This window comes from Oncorhynchus keta, chromosome 19 (assembly GCF_023373465.1).
Source record: "Oncorhynchus keta strain PuntledgeMale-10-30-2019 chromosome 19, Oket_V2, whole genome shotgun sequence".
Classification (NCBI taxonomy): Eukaryota; Metazoa; Chordata; class Actinopteri; order Salmoniformes; family Salmonidae; genus Oncorhynchus; species Oncorhynchus keta.
In genome coordinates this window covers 51704949-51722398 of record NC_068439.1, presented here as the reverse complement: position 1 = coordinate 51722398, position 17450 = coordinate 51704949, and the positions used below count along the sequence as shown (strand labels likewise).

Genomic DNA, 17450 nt, shown 5'->3' with positions numbered 1-17450 from the left:
TCTGAATGCCTGTCTGCTTAAGCCTTATACTAGGCTTGGGCAGTATGTCGTATACCGGAGTATTTTGAAATAGCCACAGGATTGTTTTTCAATACCGCCAAAACTATTTCAAGTTTAAATGTTTGTTTTTTTAATAAATTGGAATATTTGGAGCTACTTTTTTTTGTAGTCAACTTGTGCAATACATTAGGAGATAAAAAAAAATATTTTGTTCTTCATTTCACTCATCACATAACTTTTCATTATGAAGCTTGCCCGTACCGTAGTCCCCAGTCACAGTGTTTGTTTACAAGCACACAACGAATAGTGACTGGAGCCTTGTGAGTCACTGTGGTGCAGTACGCTCCAGGTGATCTAGTTACAGTATGGAATGCACAACTAAATGTTTGCCAGCTAGAATATCTAATAACTATTAAGTTAACTGTCTCAAATGTTCTAAATGCTCGGCAGTTGTGCATTTGATTTGCTAATTTAGTAGCTAGTTAGCCATCTTGCTAAACAAGGAATCTTGCAAAATCAAACTTTGATTGGTAACAGCAGAGAATCTCCTCCTGGATCAAGAGCCTTTACTGTCCAATATTTGTTTTGCGCACACAGCAAACTGAGTAGTTTTTTTGAGTTACTTGTATAACTGTATGAGCTGGGATGACTGTCTTGCAAATATACTAAACAAAAATATAAAACGTAACATGTTACACTTTCAACGACTTCACTGAGTTACAGTTCATATAAGGAAATCAGTCAATTGAAATTAATTAATTAGGCCCTAATCTATGGATTTCACATTAATGGGCAGGGCCGCGGCCATGGGTGGGTCTGGGAGGGCATAGACCCACCCACTGGGGAGCCAGGCCCAGCCAATCAGAATGAGTTTTTCCCTACAAAAGGGCTTTATTATAGACGGAAATACTCCTCAGTCTGATGAGCTGTCCGGGTGGCTGGTCTCGGACGATCACGCGGGCGAAGAAGCCGGGTTTGGAGACCCGCGGCTGGTGTGTTTACACGTGGTCTGTGGTTGAGAGGCAGGTTGGACATACTGCCAAATTCTCCAAAACAACGTTGGAGGCAGCTTATTGCAGATAAATTAATATTCATTTTCCTGGCAACAGCTCTGGTGGACATTCTTGCAGCTCATATTCCAATTGCACGCTCCTTCAAAACTTGAGACATGTGTCATTGTGTTGTGACAATTCATTTTTTTATTTGTTGTACTTTTTACCCCCTTTAAAATTTTTTTTAAACTTTCACACCCTTTTCATGATATCCAAATTGGTAGTTACAGTTGCCGCAACTCCAATACGGTCTAGGGAGAGGCGACGGTCAAGAGCCATGCATCCTACGAAACACGACCCTGCCAAGACTGCTTCTTGACACACTGCTCGCTTAACCCGGAAGCCAGCCGCACCAATGTATAGGAGGAAACACCGTACAACTGGCGACCAAAGTCCACCCGCAGGCGTCCGGCCGCCACAAGGAGTTGCTAGAGCGCAATGGGACAAGGACATCCCAGCCGGCCAAACCTTCCCCTAACCCGGACGACGCTGGGCCAATTATGTGCCGCCTCATGGGTCTCCCGGTCACGGCCGGCTGTGACACAGCCTGGGATCGAACCCGGGGCTGTAGTGACGCCTCAAGTACTGAGATGCAGTGCTTTAGACTGCTGTGCCACTCGGGAGGCAAAACTGCACATTTCAGAGTGGCCTTTTATTCTCCCCAAACATTACCTGTGTAATGATCATGCTGTTTAATCAGCTTCTTGATATGCCACACCTGTAAGGTGGATGGATTATCTTGGCAAAGGAGAAAGGCTCACTACCAGGGATGTAAACAAATTTGTGTACAAAATTTGAAAGAAATAAGCTTTGAGTGCATATGGAACATTTGTGTTCTTTTATTTCAGCTCATGAAACACTTTACATGTTGCGTTTATATTTTGTTCAGTAAAGTTTAGATCAGCGACTGTAATAGTTAGCATTTAGTTAGCATTCGTTATGGGATTTTACATGCGCTTGTTAGCACTGCTAACCTATAGATCTCAGCGGTTCAGTGGGGTTTAAAAATAGTGCCCCCTGTGTTCAGTGCCGGTATTACCGAATATCACAGGATGTTTACAAGGTCGGTATGAAGGTATGACAATTTGGATACCGCCCAAGCATACCTTACACATTATAAAAGCCAAGCTAATGACTTAGACTATATTGCAAATGAGAGATATTTTTGGTTGACAAAACGAGTAGCTATATTTTACTTTCAAAATAGAATTACAGAATTTCCATTTTTATATATATATATATATATTTTTTTTAATGAATTGCATACATCTTTATGCGTACTAACTAATATCTTACGCTAATTAATTTGAGTTTAAACACCTTAGGAAGTATAAACTCAAAGCACATTAACTAGAGATCGCTAACTAAATATAATAACCACTACTAGTAGCTTTATATTCATCCAACAGTAAATGTTATGTCCTAAAAATACGTTGCAGTTGTAAGCTACTACCCAAGGCCTATGCCCTCGCAATGGCAGGTGAACATTTTGCGAAGGCACGCCACTCCATATCTCAAAGCCATATCAAATATATTGGTTGTAAAATAGTTGCTATTGAGCTAAAAAATATATTACCCCTACAGAAAGCTGAGACCCTCCTCTCTTCGACAGGGACAAGAAGAATCCAAAGCTGTGTTTGTCCCACAATTGCATTTTGAAATGATCAGAATTCATTTTTATCTCGACCGCGTGAGGGGAGAGGAGAGTGGCTCGTTCATTACAGCAGCAGGCCCCACTGAGGGCACAGGCCAGATACTTTCAGTACATGAGGATATTGCACTTTACTGTTTGACCAAATCATAGTTTTAGCCGCCCCAAAAATTGAGTGAGGTGACAATGTGGAATGTGCTCTTTCTACACTTATCGGTGCACTTTAATTGAGTTTTTTTAATGATCCATATGGCTGTCGAACTGATGACATAGTCGGCGCTGGGCTCTTTTCTGATGCCGAGTTTGACTTTGAACGTGAGTTTGCGTGACCGGAGCTCAGCTTATCAGAAAACCAGGCCGGCCTATCTTGATAGGGCCAAAGGCTCATTACAGATTTTTAAAAATACAAATTAAAAAAAACATCTTAGCAGGCCCATGGGCCACCGGCCATGCCACCTTTGAGATCATTTTAATTTTATACCAATTTTTTAGTGTGTGTGTGTGTGTGTGTGTGTGTGTGTGTGTGTGTGTGTGTGTGTGTGTGTGTGTGTGTGTGTGTGTGTGTATGTGTATGTGTGTGTATGTGTCAATTTCGACCAGCTCACCCAACAACAAAATAATTGTCCAGCCCCTCTGGCATTTGCCAGAATTGCCAGATGGTCAATCCACCCCTGCAAACAAACAAGCAGACACTCGCGCACACAGACACACACCACGTCTCCTTACAGAGACAGGGACAGAGATCGGGAAAGGGACACAGGCAAACACACACAAAATGCTCTATGGGACCTCATCGCCACTGTTTGGACGCACGTGCAAACATACTGTACATACATACCATTGGCCGTTACTGATATAGGTACCATTTATTCACATTTCTACAACAACAAACAGGGCATTGTTCCTGTCACTGTGACCATGGTGGCTTTATAATATTAACCAGTAATGGAGATGTCTGTGGCCGTGGTCAGTGCAGTGATCCTTCTGATGAAAGGGGTTGGTCCCTTAGATCATTGGGTGGAAACAGGGCTGTGGAGCACACATGGCCCTGATCAATAATATAACACACACACACGGCCCTGATCAATAATATAACACACACACACACACACATGGCCCTGATCAATAATATAACACACACACACACGGCCCTGATCAATAGAGAGAAAGAGACACACACACAGGCATGCGCATCACACACGACGAGTGTGCACAAACACAAAGACACTGACACAAACACTAACACACAGGCCAGATGCTGGCCCTGCTAACAGTGCGCTGGGTCATGCTGAGTTGGTCCATTGAAGTGTTTGTTTGTCCCTGTGGGAGGCCATGCCGATCACTGAACAGCCTCACACACACACACACACACACTAATGAGGAGGGGGATGGGCACTAAACTGTTTATTTTTTTTTTATTAAAGAAAGTTTAAAAGTATACATATATTTCATTTAACCATTAGGCCTACTTCTCCTCGGTAGGTTATTGTGATTGAGATATAACAGCTGAGCTGTGTTTCAGTGGCACTGACAAGGCATTATGCTTACAGTGGTACTTATATACAGGACTGAACGACTTAACTTACTTAGACCATTTCTATAACTAGGCCATCCTCCTTTCAGAAATGTGGCCTATATGCACTGATTCGAGCTATTTTAATGGGCCTTATATTAGATCAACTACAGGGTTAGCCTAATGCACTGTCCTTTCAGTAAGCGTAAGTCACATCCACAGCAAAACACACACGCACACACGCACAGAGAGAGAGAGAGAGATCGATAGAATGCACCCTCCTCAAGGGACCTTCCCTTGCTGTATCCACCATCCATAAACCAAGCGTGCCAAGCATGCACCCCCGCCCCCTGCACACACACCACACAACCGAGCACCCCGTCATTACCGTCCCAAAACGTCTCAGAGGGCCTCAAAGGGGAATGACACGTAAACCGCCACTGCCCCTCCCCCAATTCCCCTAAAACACCATACAATTAGTGGGTCCCCAATGCTACACTGAGTCTATACTACTGCTCCGCTATGGGAGATCAATGCCACTATACTGGCCAGCCAGGCACACCCTAACTCCTGTGTGCCTCTTCCCTTCCTCTCTCTCCCTTTGTCCCCCCCTCCCCCTCAGTCTCTCCCCCCCTCTCTCCTCCACTTCCATTCCTTCCTCCCTCCCTCCCTTTTGAGGACACAATCAAATCGTTGCTCCGAGGCCTCTTCAGAGTGAAGACAGTCATTATGCAGATTAAGCCCGGTGACCACTTCCTGTGTGTGAGAGGGAGAGTGGTTTCCACCACACAGGCACCAGACATCCCACGAGCCCTTGAGGCTGAGGACTTTTCCTATTGGCTGTCACATCCCTGATCACAAACTCCCTCATTGCCAGGTTGTTAGTCAGGGGACCACTGCAACACATCTATTTAGATTGAGAGTTTGGATAAGTTGGTAGAGCATTGCGCTTGCAACGACAGGATAGTGGGTTTGATTCCCGGGACCACCAGTACGTTCAAAAAAATTTGTGCAACCATGACAGTCGCTTTGGATATAAGCATCTGCTAAATGGTATATATTATTTATATGTGAATGAGACTAGACAGAGTACCAGTCAAAAGTTTGGACACACCAACTCATTGCAGGGTTTATCTTTATTTATACTATTTTCTACTTTGTAGAATAATAGTGAAGACATCAAAACTATGAAATAACACATATAGAATCATGTAGTAACCAAATAAAAGTGTTAAACAAATCAAAAATGTATTTAATATTATTCAAAGTAACTACCCTTTGCCTTGATGACAGCTTTGCAGACTCTTGGCATTCTCTCAACCAGCTTCATGAGGTAGTCACCTGGAATGCATTTTCTTAAAAGTACATTTGTGTCATTTCTTTCCTTAATGCGTTTGAGCCAATCAGTTGTGTTAAGGTAGGGGTTGTATACAGAAGATAGCCTTATTTGGTATAAGACCAAGTCCATATGTAATTTTTTATCAAAGTTGTTATTGCAAGCTAGAGCTTGCTGTTAGCTAGCCAGCTGGAATTCAATGGCTGGTTTGCTAACTAACATTAAACCTAACGTGATTTGGTTAAATTTAGCTTACTATGACAATCTGTTTGTATTGCTAGTAACGTTACTCTATGGATTGGGATTATAGTTAATTTTTTTAGCTAGCTAATGTTAACGTGACATGTCTAAAGAACAGATCAAGTTACAGCTTGCTGTTAGCTAGCTAACGTTTGGTGAGGTTAGGTGGCTGGCTTGCTTGCTAGCTAACATTAACTTACAGTGGGGCAAAAAAGTATTTAGTCAGCCACCAATTGTGCACCAAAAGTTCTCCCACTTAAAAAGATGAGAGGCCTGTAATTTTCATCATAGGTGCACTTCAACTATGACAGACAAAATGATTTTTAATTTATTTATTTGCAAATTATGGTGGAAAATAAGTATTTGGTCACCTACAAACAAGCTAGATTTCTGGCTCTCACAGACCTGTAACTTCTTCTGTAAGTCTCCTCTGTCCTACACTCGTTACCTGTATTAATGGCACCTGTTTGAACTTGTTATCAGTATAAAAGACACCTGTCCACAACCTCAAACAGTCACACGCCAAACTCCACTATGGCCAAGACCAAAGAGCTGTCAAAATACACCAGAAACAAAATTGTAGACCTGCACCAGGCTGGGAAGACTGAATCTGCAATAGGTAAGCAGCTTGGTTTGAAGAAATCAACTGTGGGAGCAATTATTAGGAAATGGAAGACATACAAGACCACTGACAATCTCCCTCGATCTGGGGCTCCACGCAAGATCTCACCCCGTGGGGTCAAAATGATGACAAGAACGGTGAGCAAAAATCCCAGAACCACACGGGGGGACCTAGTGAATGACCTGCAGAGAGCTGGGACCAAAGTAACAAAGCCTACCATCAGTAACACACTACGCCGCCAGGGACTCAAATCCTGCAGTGCCAGACGTGTCCCCCTGCTTAAGCCAGTACATGTCCAGGCCCGTCTGAAGTTTGCTAGAGTGCATTTGGATGATCCAGAAGAAGATTAGGAGAATGTCATATGGTCAGATGAAACCAAAATATAACTTTTTGGTAAAAGCTCAACTCGTCGTGTTTGGAGGACAAAGAATGCTGAGTTTCATCCAAAGAACAGCATACCTACTGTGAAGCATGGGGCTGGTAACATCATGCTTTGGGGCTGTTTTCTGCGAAGGGACCAGGACGACTGATCTGTGTAAATGAAAGAATGAATGGGGCCATGTATCGTGAGATTTTGAGTGAAAACCTCCTTCCATCAGCAAGGGCATTGAAGATGAAACGTGGCTGGGTCTTTCAGCATGACAATGATCCCAAACACACTGCCCGGGCAACGAAGGAGTGGCTTCGTAAGAAGCATTTCAAGGTCCTGGAGTGGCCTAGTCAGTCTCCAAATCTCAACCCCATAGAAAAGGAGGGAGTTGAAAGGGAGTTGAAAGTCTGTTGCCCAGCAACAGCTACAAAACATCACTGCTCTAGAGGAGATCTGCATGGAGGAATGGGCCAAAATACCAGCAACAGTGTGTGAAAACCTTGTGAAAACGTTTGACAGAAAACGTTTGACCTCTGTCATTGCCAACAAAGGATATATAACAAAGTATTGAGATAAACTTTTGTTATTGACCAAATACTTATTTTCCACCCTAATTTGCAAATAAATTCATAAAAAATCCTAATGTGATTTTCTGGATTTCTTTTTCTCATTTGTCTGTTATAGTTGAAGTGTACCTATGATAAATTGCAGGCCTCATCTTTTCAAGTGGGAGAACTTGCACAATTGGTGGCTGACTAAATACTTTTTTGCCCCACTATGTGTATGAGGTGTGTGTAATGTGTCCTCAGAATGCCATTTCGCATTGCTGGTTATTGCCTAACTAGCTAACATTGAACCTATAGGCTAACTTCAGCTAGCTATGACAATGGGTTTGTATTGCTAGTTAAAGCTTGCTGTTAGCTAGCCAGCTGACATTAGATGGCTGGCTGGCAACAGTAGCTAACATTACCTGTATGAACTGTGTGTAGTGATGTTCTCAGAATTCCATTTCACATCCATTGCATAATAATGCTAAAATCTTTGTATCAATCAGTATTACATGCCTGACTCTTAATCCATGCACTATTTTTTCACAAACTACAGAGTTTGGAAAACACGTGTGGACTTGAATTGTGATAACTGCAGTGTCCAAAACAAGAACAAGTCTGTGCTCTGGTATTGTGCCTGCTGGACCATGCACAAGCTCCACCGCAATCTGGACCTTCACTTCCTGATCACAGGCCACACCAAGTTTGAACCTGACGGGTGCTTCGGCCTCATCAAGCAGCGCTTCAGAAAGACCAGAGTGAACACCTTGTCTGAGATTGTTGGTGTTGGACAGCACTGTGACAGGGGTTAACATCCCACAGCTTGTTGGACTGGAGAATGGTACGGTGTTGGTGGAAAGCTATGGCTGGTAACAACACCTGACTCCGTACTTCAGGCTGCTGCCACAGATCAAGCAGTACCAGCACTTCGGGTAAAAAATTATTTTAATTGTATGAGGTTATTCTTATCTTGGGAGGTGAATTGATGTTGTGCAGGGTTGTAATGTCTTCTGATTTTGTGTTGTCATACCCTGTTTTACAGCTTCGATGCTCTGGAGCCTGGTGTTGTCGCCAAGGAGTGTTCGGCCTGTTGGGACCAGGTTTCAGCTGCTGCGCAACGCTGAATGGGTGTCGACAAAGGAGTGCTCTCCAGTAGGTACGAAAACATTCAAAGGCCCTTTTCTAAAAAGTGAGTTTTCAAGTGTATCAACTTTCAAAGTAGAAATACTTTCCCATTGTTCCTCAAACATGCTGTGTATGATATTCCATTTTGTAGCTCTGAGTCTCTACTTTTATGTCAAATATAAATGTAAAAAAAATATATCAAATTGTGCTACATAAGACCAAATCCAGGTGGTGAGTCACATGTGCCAAGAAAATCTCAAATAAGCAGAGAAACGACAGTCCATCATTACTTTAAGTCAGTAAATCCAGACAATGTCAAGAACTTTGAAAGTTTCTTCAAGTGCAGTCGCAAAAAAACATCAAGCGCTATGATTAAACTGTCTCTCATGAGGACAGCCACAGCAAAGAAAGACCGAGAGTTACCTCTGCTGCAGAGGATATTAGAGTTACCAGCCTCAGAAATCGGCAATAACTGCACCTCAGATTGAAGCCCGAATAAATGCTTCAGAGCTCATGTAACAGACACATCTCAACATCAACTGTTCAGAGGAGACTGCGTGAATCAGGCCTTCATGGTCGAATTACTACAAAGAAACCACTACTAAAGGACACCAATATGAAGAAGAGACTTGCTTGGGCCAAGAACCACGAGCAATGGACATTAGACCGGTGGAAATCTCTCCTTTGGTCTGATGAGTCCAAATTTGAGATTTCTGGTTCTAACAGCTGTGTCTTTGTGAGACTCACAGTAGGTGAACGGAGAATCTCCGCATGTGTGGTTCCCACCATGAAGCATGGAGGAGGAGGTGTGATGGTGCTTTGCTGGTGACACTGTCAGTGATTTATTTAGAATTCAAGGCACACTTAACCAGCATGGCTACCACAGCATTCTGCAGCGATATGCCATCCCATTTGGCTTGCGCTTTGTGGGACTATCATTCGTTTTCAACAGGACAATGACCCAACACACCTCCAGGCTGTGTAAGGGCTATTTGACCAAGAAGGAGAGTGATGGAGTGCTGCATCAGATGACCTGGCCTCCACAATCAACCGACCTCAACCCAACTGAGATGAGTTGGACCAGAGAGCGAAGGAAAAACAGCCAAGAAGTGCTCAGCATATGTGGGAACTCCTTCAAAACTGTTGGAACATCATTCCAGGTGACTACCTCCTGAAGCTGGTTGAAAGAATGCCGAAAGTGTGCAAAGCTGTCATCAAGGTAAAGGGGTGGCTACTTTGAAGAATCTAAAATATATTTAATATAACACTTTTGGTTACTACATGATTCCATGTGTTATTTCATAACGTTGATATCTTCACTATTATTCCACAATGTAGAAAATAGTAAAAAATAAATGAATAGGCATGTCCAAACGTTTGACTGGTACTGTATGTGATCGCACTCTCTCTTTTCTAAGGAGCATCATATTTTGAATACCTAGCTTTAGAGCTACAATGGAGCCAAATATTTCAGAGTTCATACAGGTGGCTTGGAAAAATGAGTCTTCATGAGTCATTAATACAACACACATTAACAAACGCTCACGTGTGTGTGTGTGTGTGTGTGTGTGTGTGTGTGTGTGTGTGTGTGTGTGTGTGTGTGTGTGTGTGTGTGTGTGTGTGTGTGTGACTCACCTGTGGACATAGTGCAGTTGGTGCACAGAGTCAATAGCCAGCACCATCTCAGCTAGGTAGAATCTAGCCATGTCCTCCGGCAACCGGTCTTCAAACTTACTAAGCAGGGTGAGCAGGTCCCCACCCACATAATAATCCATCACCAGATACTGAGGGGAAAGTATAAATGTTAACATCACTGACCATGTAGTGATAATAATATTGCTGTATGATAGTGTACAAGTAACATTCTCTGTATTCCTCAACTTGTTCCCTCCATCTTCCGGAACTTACTTCCTTCCTTCAGGTTATACCCCTCTTTTCCTTACTCTCCTTTCTCATCCTGCCATTCTTTCATCCCAAACAGCATCACATTATATATTGCACTACTTATGACCAGAGCCTTTTGCCCCAGTAAAAAATAGGGGCAAAAGGGTAAAGGGTGCCATTTGCGACGCAAGCCTTGAAATGTGAAAGGGGGAAGGGCAGTCGGCGCAACAGTGGGAGCCAATGAGAGTGCATTAGAACGCTGCTTAGTTAATCAACTGATCCGTCACTATTCTTTACCCAACTAATGCTCGGGTGGTCACCATATGAAACTGATTGACATACAGTATATTGAAAGCCTTTGAAACGTTTGAAGTTAGTGGAGATCTTACCAGGTTGTTGTCATCCTGGAAGGCGTAGTGCAGGGTGGTGATCCACTGGCTGTCCCCGTTCACCAGCACGTCCCGCTCCTCCCGGAAACACGCCGTCTGAGGGAGAGAACAGAGGACAACCGTCATACAAAGATAAAGAATAGAATGTAGCTACTCTCATTGGAACTCACTGTGCGCCATCACTATTTGGTCCTACCCAGTGCTTCTTTTGGGCAGGAGCTCCCTGGAACTGAGGACCAGCACCTCAAATTTGCTTCTGCTTGACTTCCTTTGTCTCTTATAGAATACCAGCTAAAACGTATTGCAGAGTTCCTTCAGCTAAATAAAGGAAATGAGTTCCGGCACAGATTTCAAATCAAAGTTAAGCACTGTTCCAACCTGTGTGTAATGAATTCCTGTGTCTGCTACTGGTGGGAAACATTGAAATAGAATCTATTGAGTCTACCTCTATGTGGGGAAACCCCCTTTCAGCCCCTTTGGGGCTCAATTAAGTATATCAATTCAATTACACTTTCTAAAAATCTTATAACACAGTCAAATGTATATTTTCCATCCGTGTGGACAAAGCTCATTCTAACTATATATAATATAATATAATATAATAATATATGCCATTTAGCTGACGCTTTTATCCAAAGCGACTTACAGTCATGTGTGCATACATTCTACGTATGGGTGGTCCCGGGAATCGAACCCACTACCCTGGCGTTACAAGCGCCATGCTCTACCAACTGAGCCACAGAAGGACCACTCTGCCTGTAGCTAGACTACACTATGTATACAAAAGTATGTGGACACCCCTTCAAATTGGTGGGTTTGGCTATTTCAGCAACACCCGTTACTGACAGTTATATCAAATCGAGCACATAGCCATGCAACCTCCATAGACAAACATTGGTAGTAGAACGGCCTTACTGAAGAGCTCAGTGACTTTCAGCAGGGCACAGTCATAGGATACCACCTTTCCAACAAGTCAGTTAATCAAATTTCTGCCCTGTTCGAGCTGCCCAGGTCAACTATATGTGCTGTTATTGTGAAGTGGAAACGTCTAGGAGCAACAACGGCTCAGCCGCGAAGTGGTAGGCCACACAAGCTCACAGAACAGGACTGCAGAGTGCTGAAAGTTGCAACACTCACTACCAAGTTCCAAAATGCCTCTGGAAGCAACGTCAGCACAAGAAGTGTTCGTCGGGAACTTCATGGAATGGTTTTCCATGGCTGAGCAGCCGCAAACAAGCCTAAGATCCCCATGCGCAATGCCTAGTGTCGGCTGGAGTGGTGTAAAGCTCGCCGCCATTGGACTCTAGAGCAGTTGAAACGTGTTCGCTGGAGTGATAAATCAGTCGGACAGACAAATCTGGGTTTGGCGGATGCCAGGAGAACACTACGTGCCCCAATGCATATTGCTAACTGTAAAGTTTGGTGGAGGAGAAATAATGGTCTAGGGCTGTTTTTCCATGGTTGAGCTAGGCCCCTTAGATCCAGTAAAGGGAAATCTTAACGCTAGAGCATACAATGACATCTAATCTAGACGATACTGTGCTTCCAACTTTGTGACAACAGTTTGGGGAAGGCCCTTTCCTGTTTCAGCATGACAATGCCCCCATGCACAAAGCGAGGTCCATACAGAAATGGAGCCCTGACCTCAACCCCATCGAACACCTTTCGGATGAATTGGAACGCTGACTGCGAGCCAGGCCTAATCGTCCAACATCCCTGCCCGACCTCACTAAATGCTCGTGGCTGAATGGAAGTCCCCGCAGCAATGTTCCAACATCTAGTGGAAAGCCTTCCCAGAAAAGTGGAGGCTGTTATAACAGCAAAGGGGGGACCAACTCCATATTGATGTCTATGAGTTTGGAATGAGATGTTCGATGAGCAGGTGTCAACATTTGTTGTAGTTGTAGTAGATGGGTTTGAGACTGAGAGTTTGTTATTGCAGACAGTTAACCATGTCAAGACACACTGTGGGTAGTTCTGGGAACTGCTACACACAAACACGCGCACATGCAAGCACACACACACAGGGACCACTATGGACGTCTGCATGACCGTCAGGGGAGGCCAATGAGAAAAGCACAGCGCATTAACAGATATACTGTACACACCTCACATGGTAAAAACAACAACAAAAAACTTTGTGGTAATCAAATTCACATTTATTATTCGAAACTTTTTAATGAAAAAATTGAATGAAAATCTTGCTTCGCATGTTCTATGTAATGCATATTTTATGCAAAAGCCAGAGTTACATAATGCTATCTCCAGTTAGCATTTAGCCCGGAGTCGTGTTGTAATGCATTTAGGCTTGGGGAATATAGCGTTTATACTGTATCCCGGGGTATTTTAAATACTAACTGTATTATTTTCAATACCGTTAAACAACAATAATAACAATAATATTTGGGCGGTTGCAGGGCAACCACACCTCGCGGGGGCTGCGTGCTAAGCCACTGCTTCTAAGTTAAGTACAACTATAAGAAATCCAAAGATGTGTCAAGTAAAATGTATCCAGCTCAAGGCTCCAGCTATGCATTTGGTTTTCCTTGTGTGCACATTCGGTAGTACCGTATAACCCGGTATGGTACAGAGACGGTATGAAAATCTGGATAACGCCCAAACCTAAATGCAATGGCTGTTAGTATGTAGCCCTGAGGAATGCTGTAAAGCACATCTATCAAACTCATTCCACAGAGGCCCGAGTGTCTGCGGATTTTCGCTCCTACCCTTGTACTTGATTGATGAAGGTCACTTTTTTTTAAACCTTTATTTAACTAGGCAAGTCAGTTAAGAACAAATTCTTATTTTCAATGACTGCCTAGGATCAGTGGGTTAACTGAATGACAGATTTGTACCTTGTCAGCTCGGGGATTTGAACTTGCAACCTTTCGGTTACTAGTCCAAAGCTCTAACCACTAGGCTACCCTGCCGCCCTAATTAATTAGGAACTGGTTGTCTTAATTGACAGTAAAAAACAAAGACCAGCAGACACTAGGCCTTCCATGGAATGAGCTATTGCTGTTAGCATTTATCCCTGAATAATGCTGTAATGTTATGGCTGTTAGCATATAGCCAGTGCTCACCTCTGCCCTCTTCAGCATCTCCCACTTGTTGAGGATCTTCATGGCAAACACCTTGTCTGCATTCTTCACTTTGACCACAGCAACCTACAGGAAACAGAGGGAGTTAGAGGATGAGGGAGATAGAGGTGATGAGAGAAAAGTTTCCATCCACCATATTCATTACATCTACCCTGTCATGTTCAATAGGGCAAAGCCGTAGGACGAAGTTCAGGTAGAATCTCTGTTTCCCTTAGTTTCAGAACGTTCTCCCTACTGAACATGACCCACTCCTATTAGAACCGGGAAGGGGAGTGAACGAGGGAGGGAGGGAACATCTTTGCGGAATGAAATGCGTCCATACAGTCAGAGGACGAGAGGAGTAGGGGAAGAGAAAGGAAGAGGGACAGGAAGTGACCTCGGACACAGAGGCAGTGACCCCTGAGACACACCACCTGGATCCTCTTTTACACACACACACACACACACACACACACACACACACACACACACACACACACACACACACACACACACACACACACACACACACACACACACACACACACACACACACACACAGCTGGGATCCTTTTCGCTCAAGGGCCTTGACGTGCCACTTACAGTCGCACGGCAGCACAAATACACTGGTTTCAAACTGGTTTGCAGCAGGGTAGTTCCATTTGATTTCAATAACTTTGACCTCATACCTTTTGATTTAAACGCAACATTTTATACCTATTACCCATGGTAGAAGTGGTTGGAAAGTAACTTTTTGGACCTGAATGCCAAAACATTTAGATGATAAAAGGTGATCAAAGTTGACCCATTTTGCATATCCCGCCATTCCATAAGACATCCATGTCTTCATCACTGGAAAAGATAAAGGGTTGAGTTTGACATCACTTAAAAGCTTAAAAACAGGGCTGTCAAATGATTTTAGAATTCTTTGAAAAACATGTTTTTAAATTAAAAATTAAAAAAATCCCCCTTTAACAATAATTGTCTTCATTTTTCAAATATGCTTAGCTTAGACTCTATTTTACATAATCTGAGGTGTTTGTGTTGTGCTCGCCATTGGTTGGGGAACAGCATGGTCCACAGGGTGGATGTCATACTACTAAAATGGGGAAAAAACTGAAAATGTCAACTTTCAAATAGTAGCACAAAGATGGTTGGAGGTCCACACATCAGAGAATGTTGACTTGAATGGGAATATCAGTTGTTTTAAATGATAAAATCATAGAAATGTAGATACTAGAATAGACATCCCTATTACAGTTGACATTCGACGGTGGTTGGACCGACGGCCATCTTTGTGGTAGTAATTGGAAGTAACAAAGTCAATTCAAATTAAACCGTCAATGATGTACCAGCTAATTGCAGTGGTCTGAAGGGATATGTCCATACTATTAATGATATTTCTCTGATTGCAATGACACCCATCCTTTATTCAAAAGTATGCTGTGTCTCAACTGATGGCGTGCACAACACAAGAAACTCAGATTGTTAAGTAGAGTCTAAACTACAACATATGTGAAAATCTAGAGATTTTTTTTAAGTTTACGCGTTTAGATAATTGATGTTAAAGGATAAAAAAAACGGTTTCTTCTTTTTATTACAAAATAGTTTGAAAACAATGTAAGCTTTAAACTACATAAAACTTAACCGTTTATCTTTTTCAGTGATTAAGACATGGATAACTCATTATTGGGTATGCAAGAAATACTACTACCATGGGCAAATATGTATGGAAGGTTTCCTTCAAATCAAAAGGGATACGGTCAAAAAGTGATTGAAATCAAACGGAACGACCCAGCAAGGATAGGACACCTAGCTAGTTAAGCTACTGCTAAGTGCTAACGTCTCTGACGCAACCACAGGCAGCCCCCATTGTTAGGCCTGAGTGTAGTAAACAAGAGCATTCCTAAAACGAGTTGAGTTGCAACCGGAGCAAGGCCAGATGACTTCAGCTAGCAGGATTCCTCCCTCCTGCTTGCCTGTCTGCCTGCCAGAAGACACAAGAGAAAGCCTTTTTCACTTCAGCTTCTCCGCAACTCCCTCTGTCCCCCATGGGAGGAATTTAAAGCACCAATCATCCACTCAGTCACACAAACACAAGGAAGCACGCATGTGCGCACACATACGCAATGCACACACACACACACATGAAATGCACACAGAAAATGACATGCAACACACACAAAAACTCTGTAATCTGTAGTCCATTAAATGAGCTGGAGAAAAAGAATGAACGCTAAATGCAAATATAACATTCCCCTGCTGTTTGGGTTTCCTCCTGGTGAACTGATGGGGGGAAAGGAGAGGACTGTTCTTGCTACTGGCCCTGTATATAGCGTATACTCCCTCCCTCCCTGTTTTCTTAGCTTTCACCACTCAAACATATGTGTGAGAGCTTGACATGCAGGGTGGCTGACTGGCTGCTCTACGCTGTAGTGATACAAAGAAAAATACATTCATCAGGAGAGCCAAAACATCACACACAGATGCCAAGCTCCCTCTCCCAGCTCAGACAGACGCCATCTCTCTCCGAGTTGACAATGGGGATATGAAATAAAAACATCCTGCTCATAATTTGTTCTCTTTTCTTTTTCCACAATCTTCCAGAGGGTTGCCAGATCTTCCTGTCCCTTTTTCAGATTTCACAGGTTTTTCCTGAAATCCCATTTTGAGGATTCCCCTCCCTGCTTATTCCCTCCTGATTTATGTCACTCTCCAACGGGTATTTATGGAAAACAGGAGAACTATGGAAAAGTTTCAGAAATACTGGTAGGGGTATTCCTCAAAAAAGAAATAAAAAGTAACGAGGAAATTTTCCAGAATTTTGCAAAACTGCTACTGTGAATGGAGTCTTCCTGCGGCATTATGAGAAAGAAAAATATTTTTAAAAATCATTTTCCGGTGTGTCGCTGCTAAATGAATGTAGGGGAAATACTGGTTGCACTATGATGGCCTACCACTGGAAAGACATAAGATGGACCTCTGGCCAGAGACCTTTAAATCATGATGACTTCATAATCATTACATAGATCTAGGCCTAAGCTATGTCTTTGCCTGCCGGCCATTGGATACGGTTGTTGTTGTTGTGAATAGGCCTGAAAATGTATAGTGACCTGAATAGACCTGTGATTGTAAATACATGTTTTTATGAATTAAACAACTCCAGCCACTTACTTTGTTGCTGCTTTTCCAATCAACTCAGTAGATTTGGATAGCATGTAGGCTAGGCTATATGAAATACACAGCACAGGAGGCACAGAGACTAAAGGCGTCCGCATGCTTCCCATCCACAACAGTTCGGGAACAGTTTGTGCATATATTATGATGAAACATTAATCGTTTTGGCCTTCGACAAGTGTTTATTCGGCTGTTCATGGACACAAAATTATTTTTTAAGGCAAACCGAAATTCCGAATCCGAAGTCTGTGCTTGGTCAACAGTAGGGATTCTTCAATGAAGTGTTGCCATTCAAAGATAGACGACTCGTTTTCATGCACATTTTCCACTTCAGAAATACTGCCCCAAACATCTTAGTTCGATGTAAAACTGTTCAAACTAAGATCTCCTCGGCAAAAACAGATAGATTACTTGTATTACTGTATCTTAGATTAAGTCTGACTATTCTGAGGAAGGGTATACT

The 17450-nt window shown here is 42.9% G+C and overlaps 1 protein-coding gene across 7 annotated transcripts in view; it reads right to left on the bottom strand.

Moving 5' to 3' along the window:
• Positions 1-17450, bottom strand: part of LOC118398448 (serine/threonine-protein kinase MRCK alpha-like) — a 103825-nt gene that overhangs the window by 42376 nt on the left and 43999 nt on the right. For all 7 annotated transcript variants that reach the window (XM_035793776.2, XM_035793775.2, XM_035793779.2 and 4 more), the window contains exons 3-5: positions 13814-13897; positions 10731-10826; positions 10093-10241 (exon numbers count right to left, since the gene is read on the bottom strand). In XM_035793776.2, the coding sequence (XP_035649669.2) occupies positions 10093-10241; positions 10731-10826; positions 13814-13897 (329 nt within the window). The remainder of the gene's footprint in view (positions 1-10092; positions 10242-10730; positions 10827-13813; positions 13898-17450) is intronic.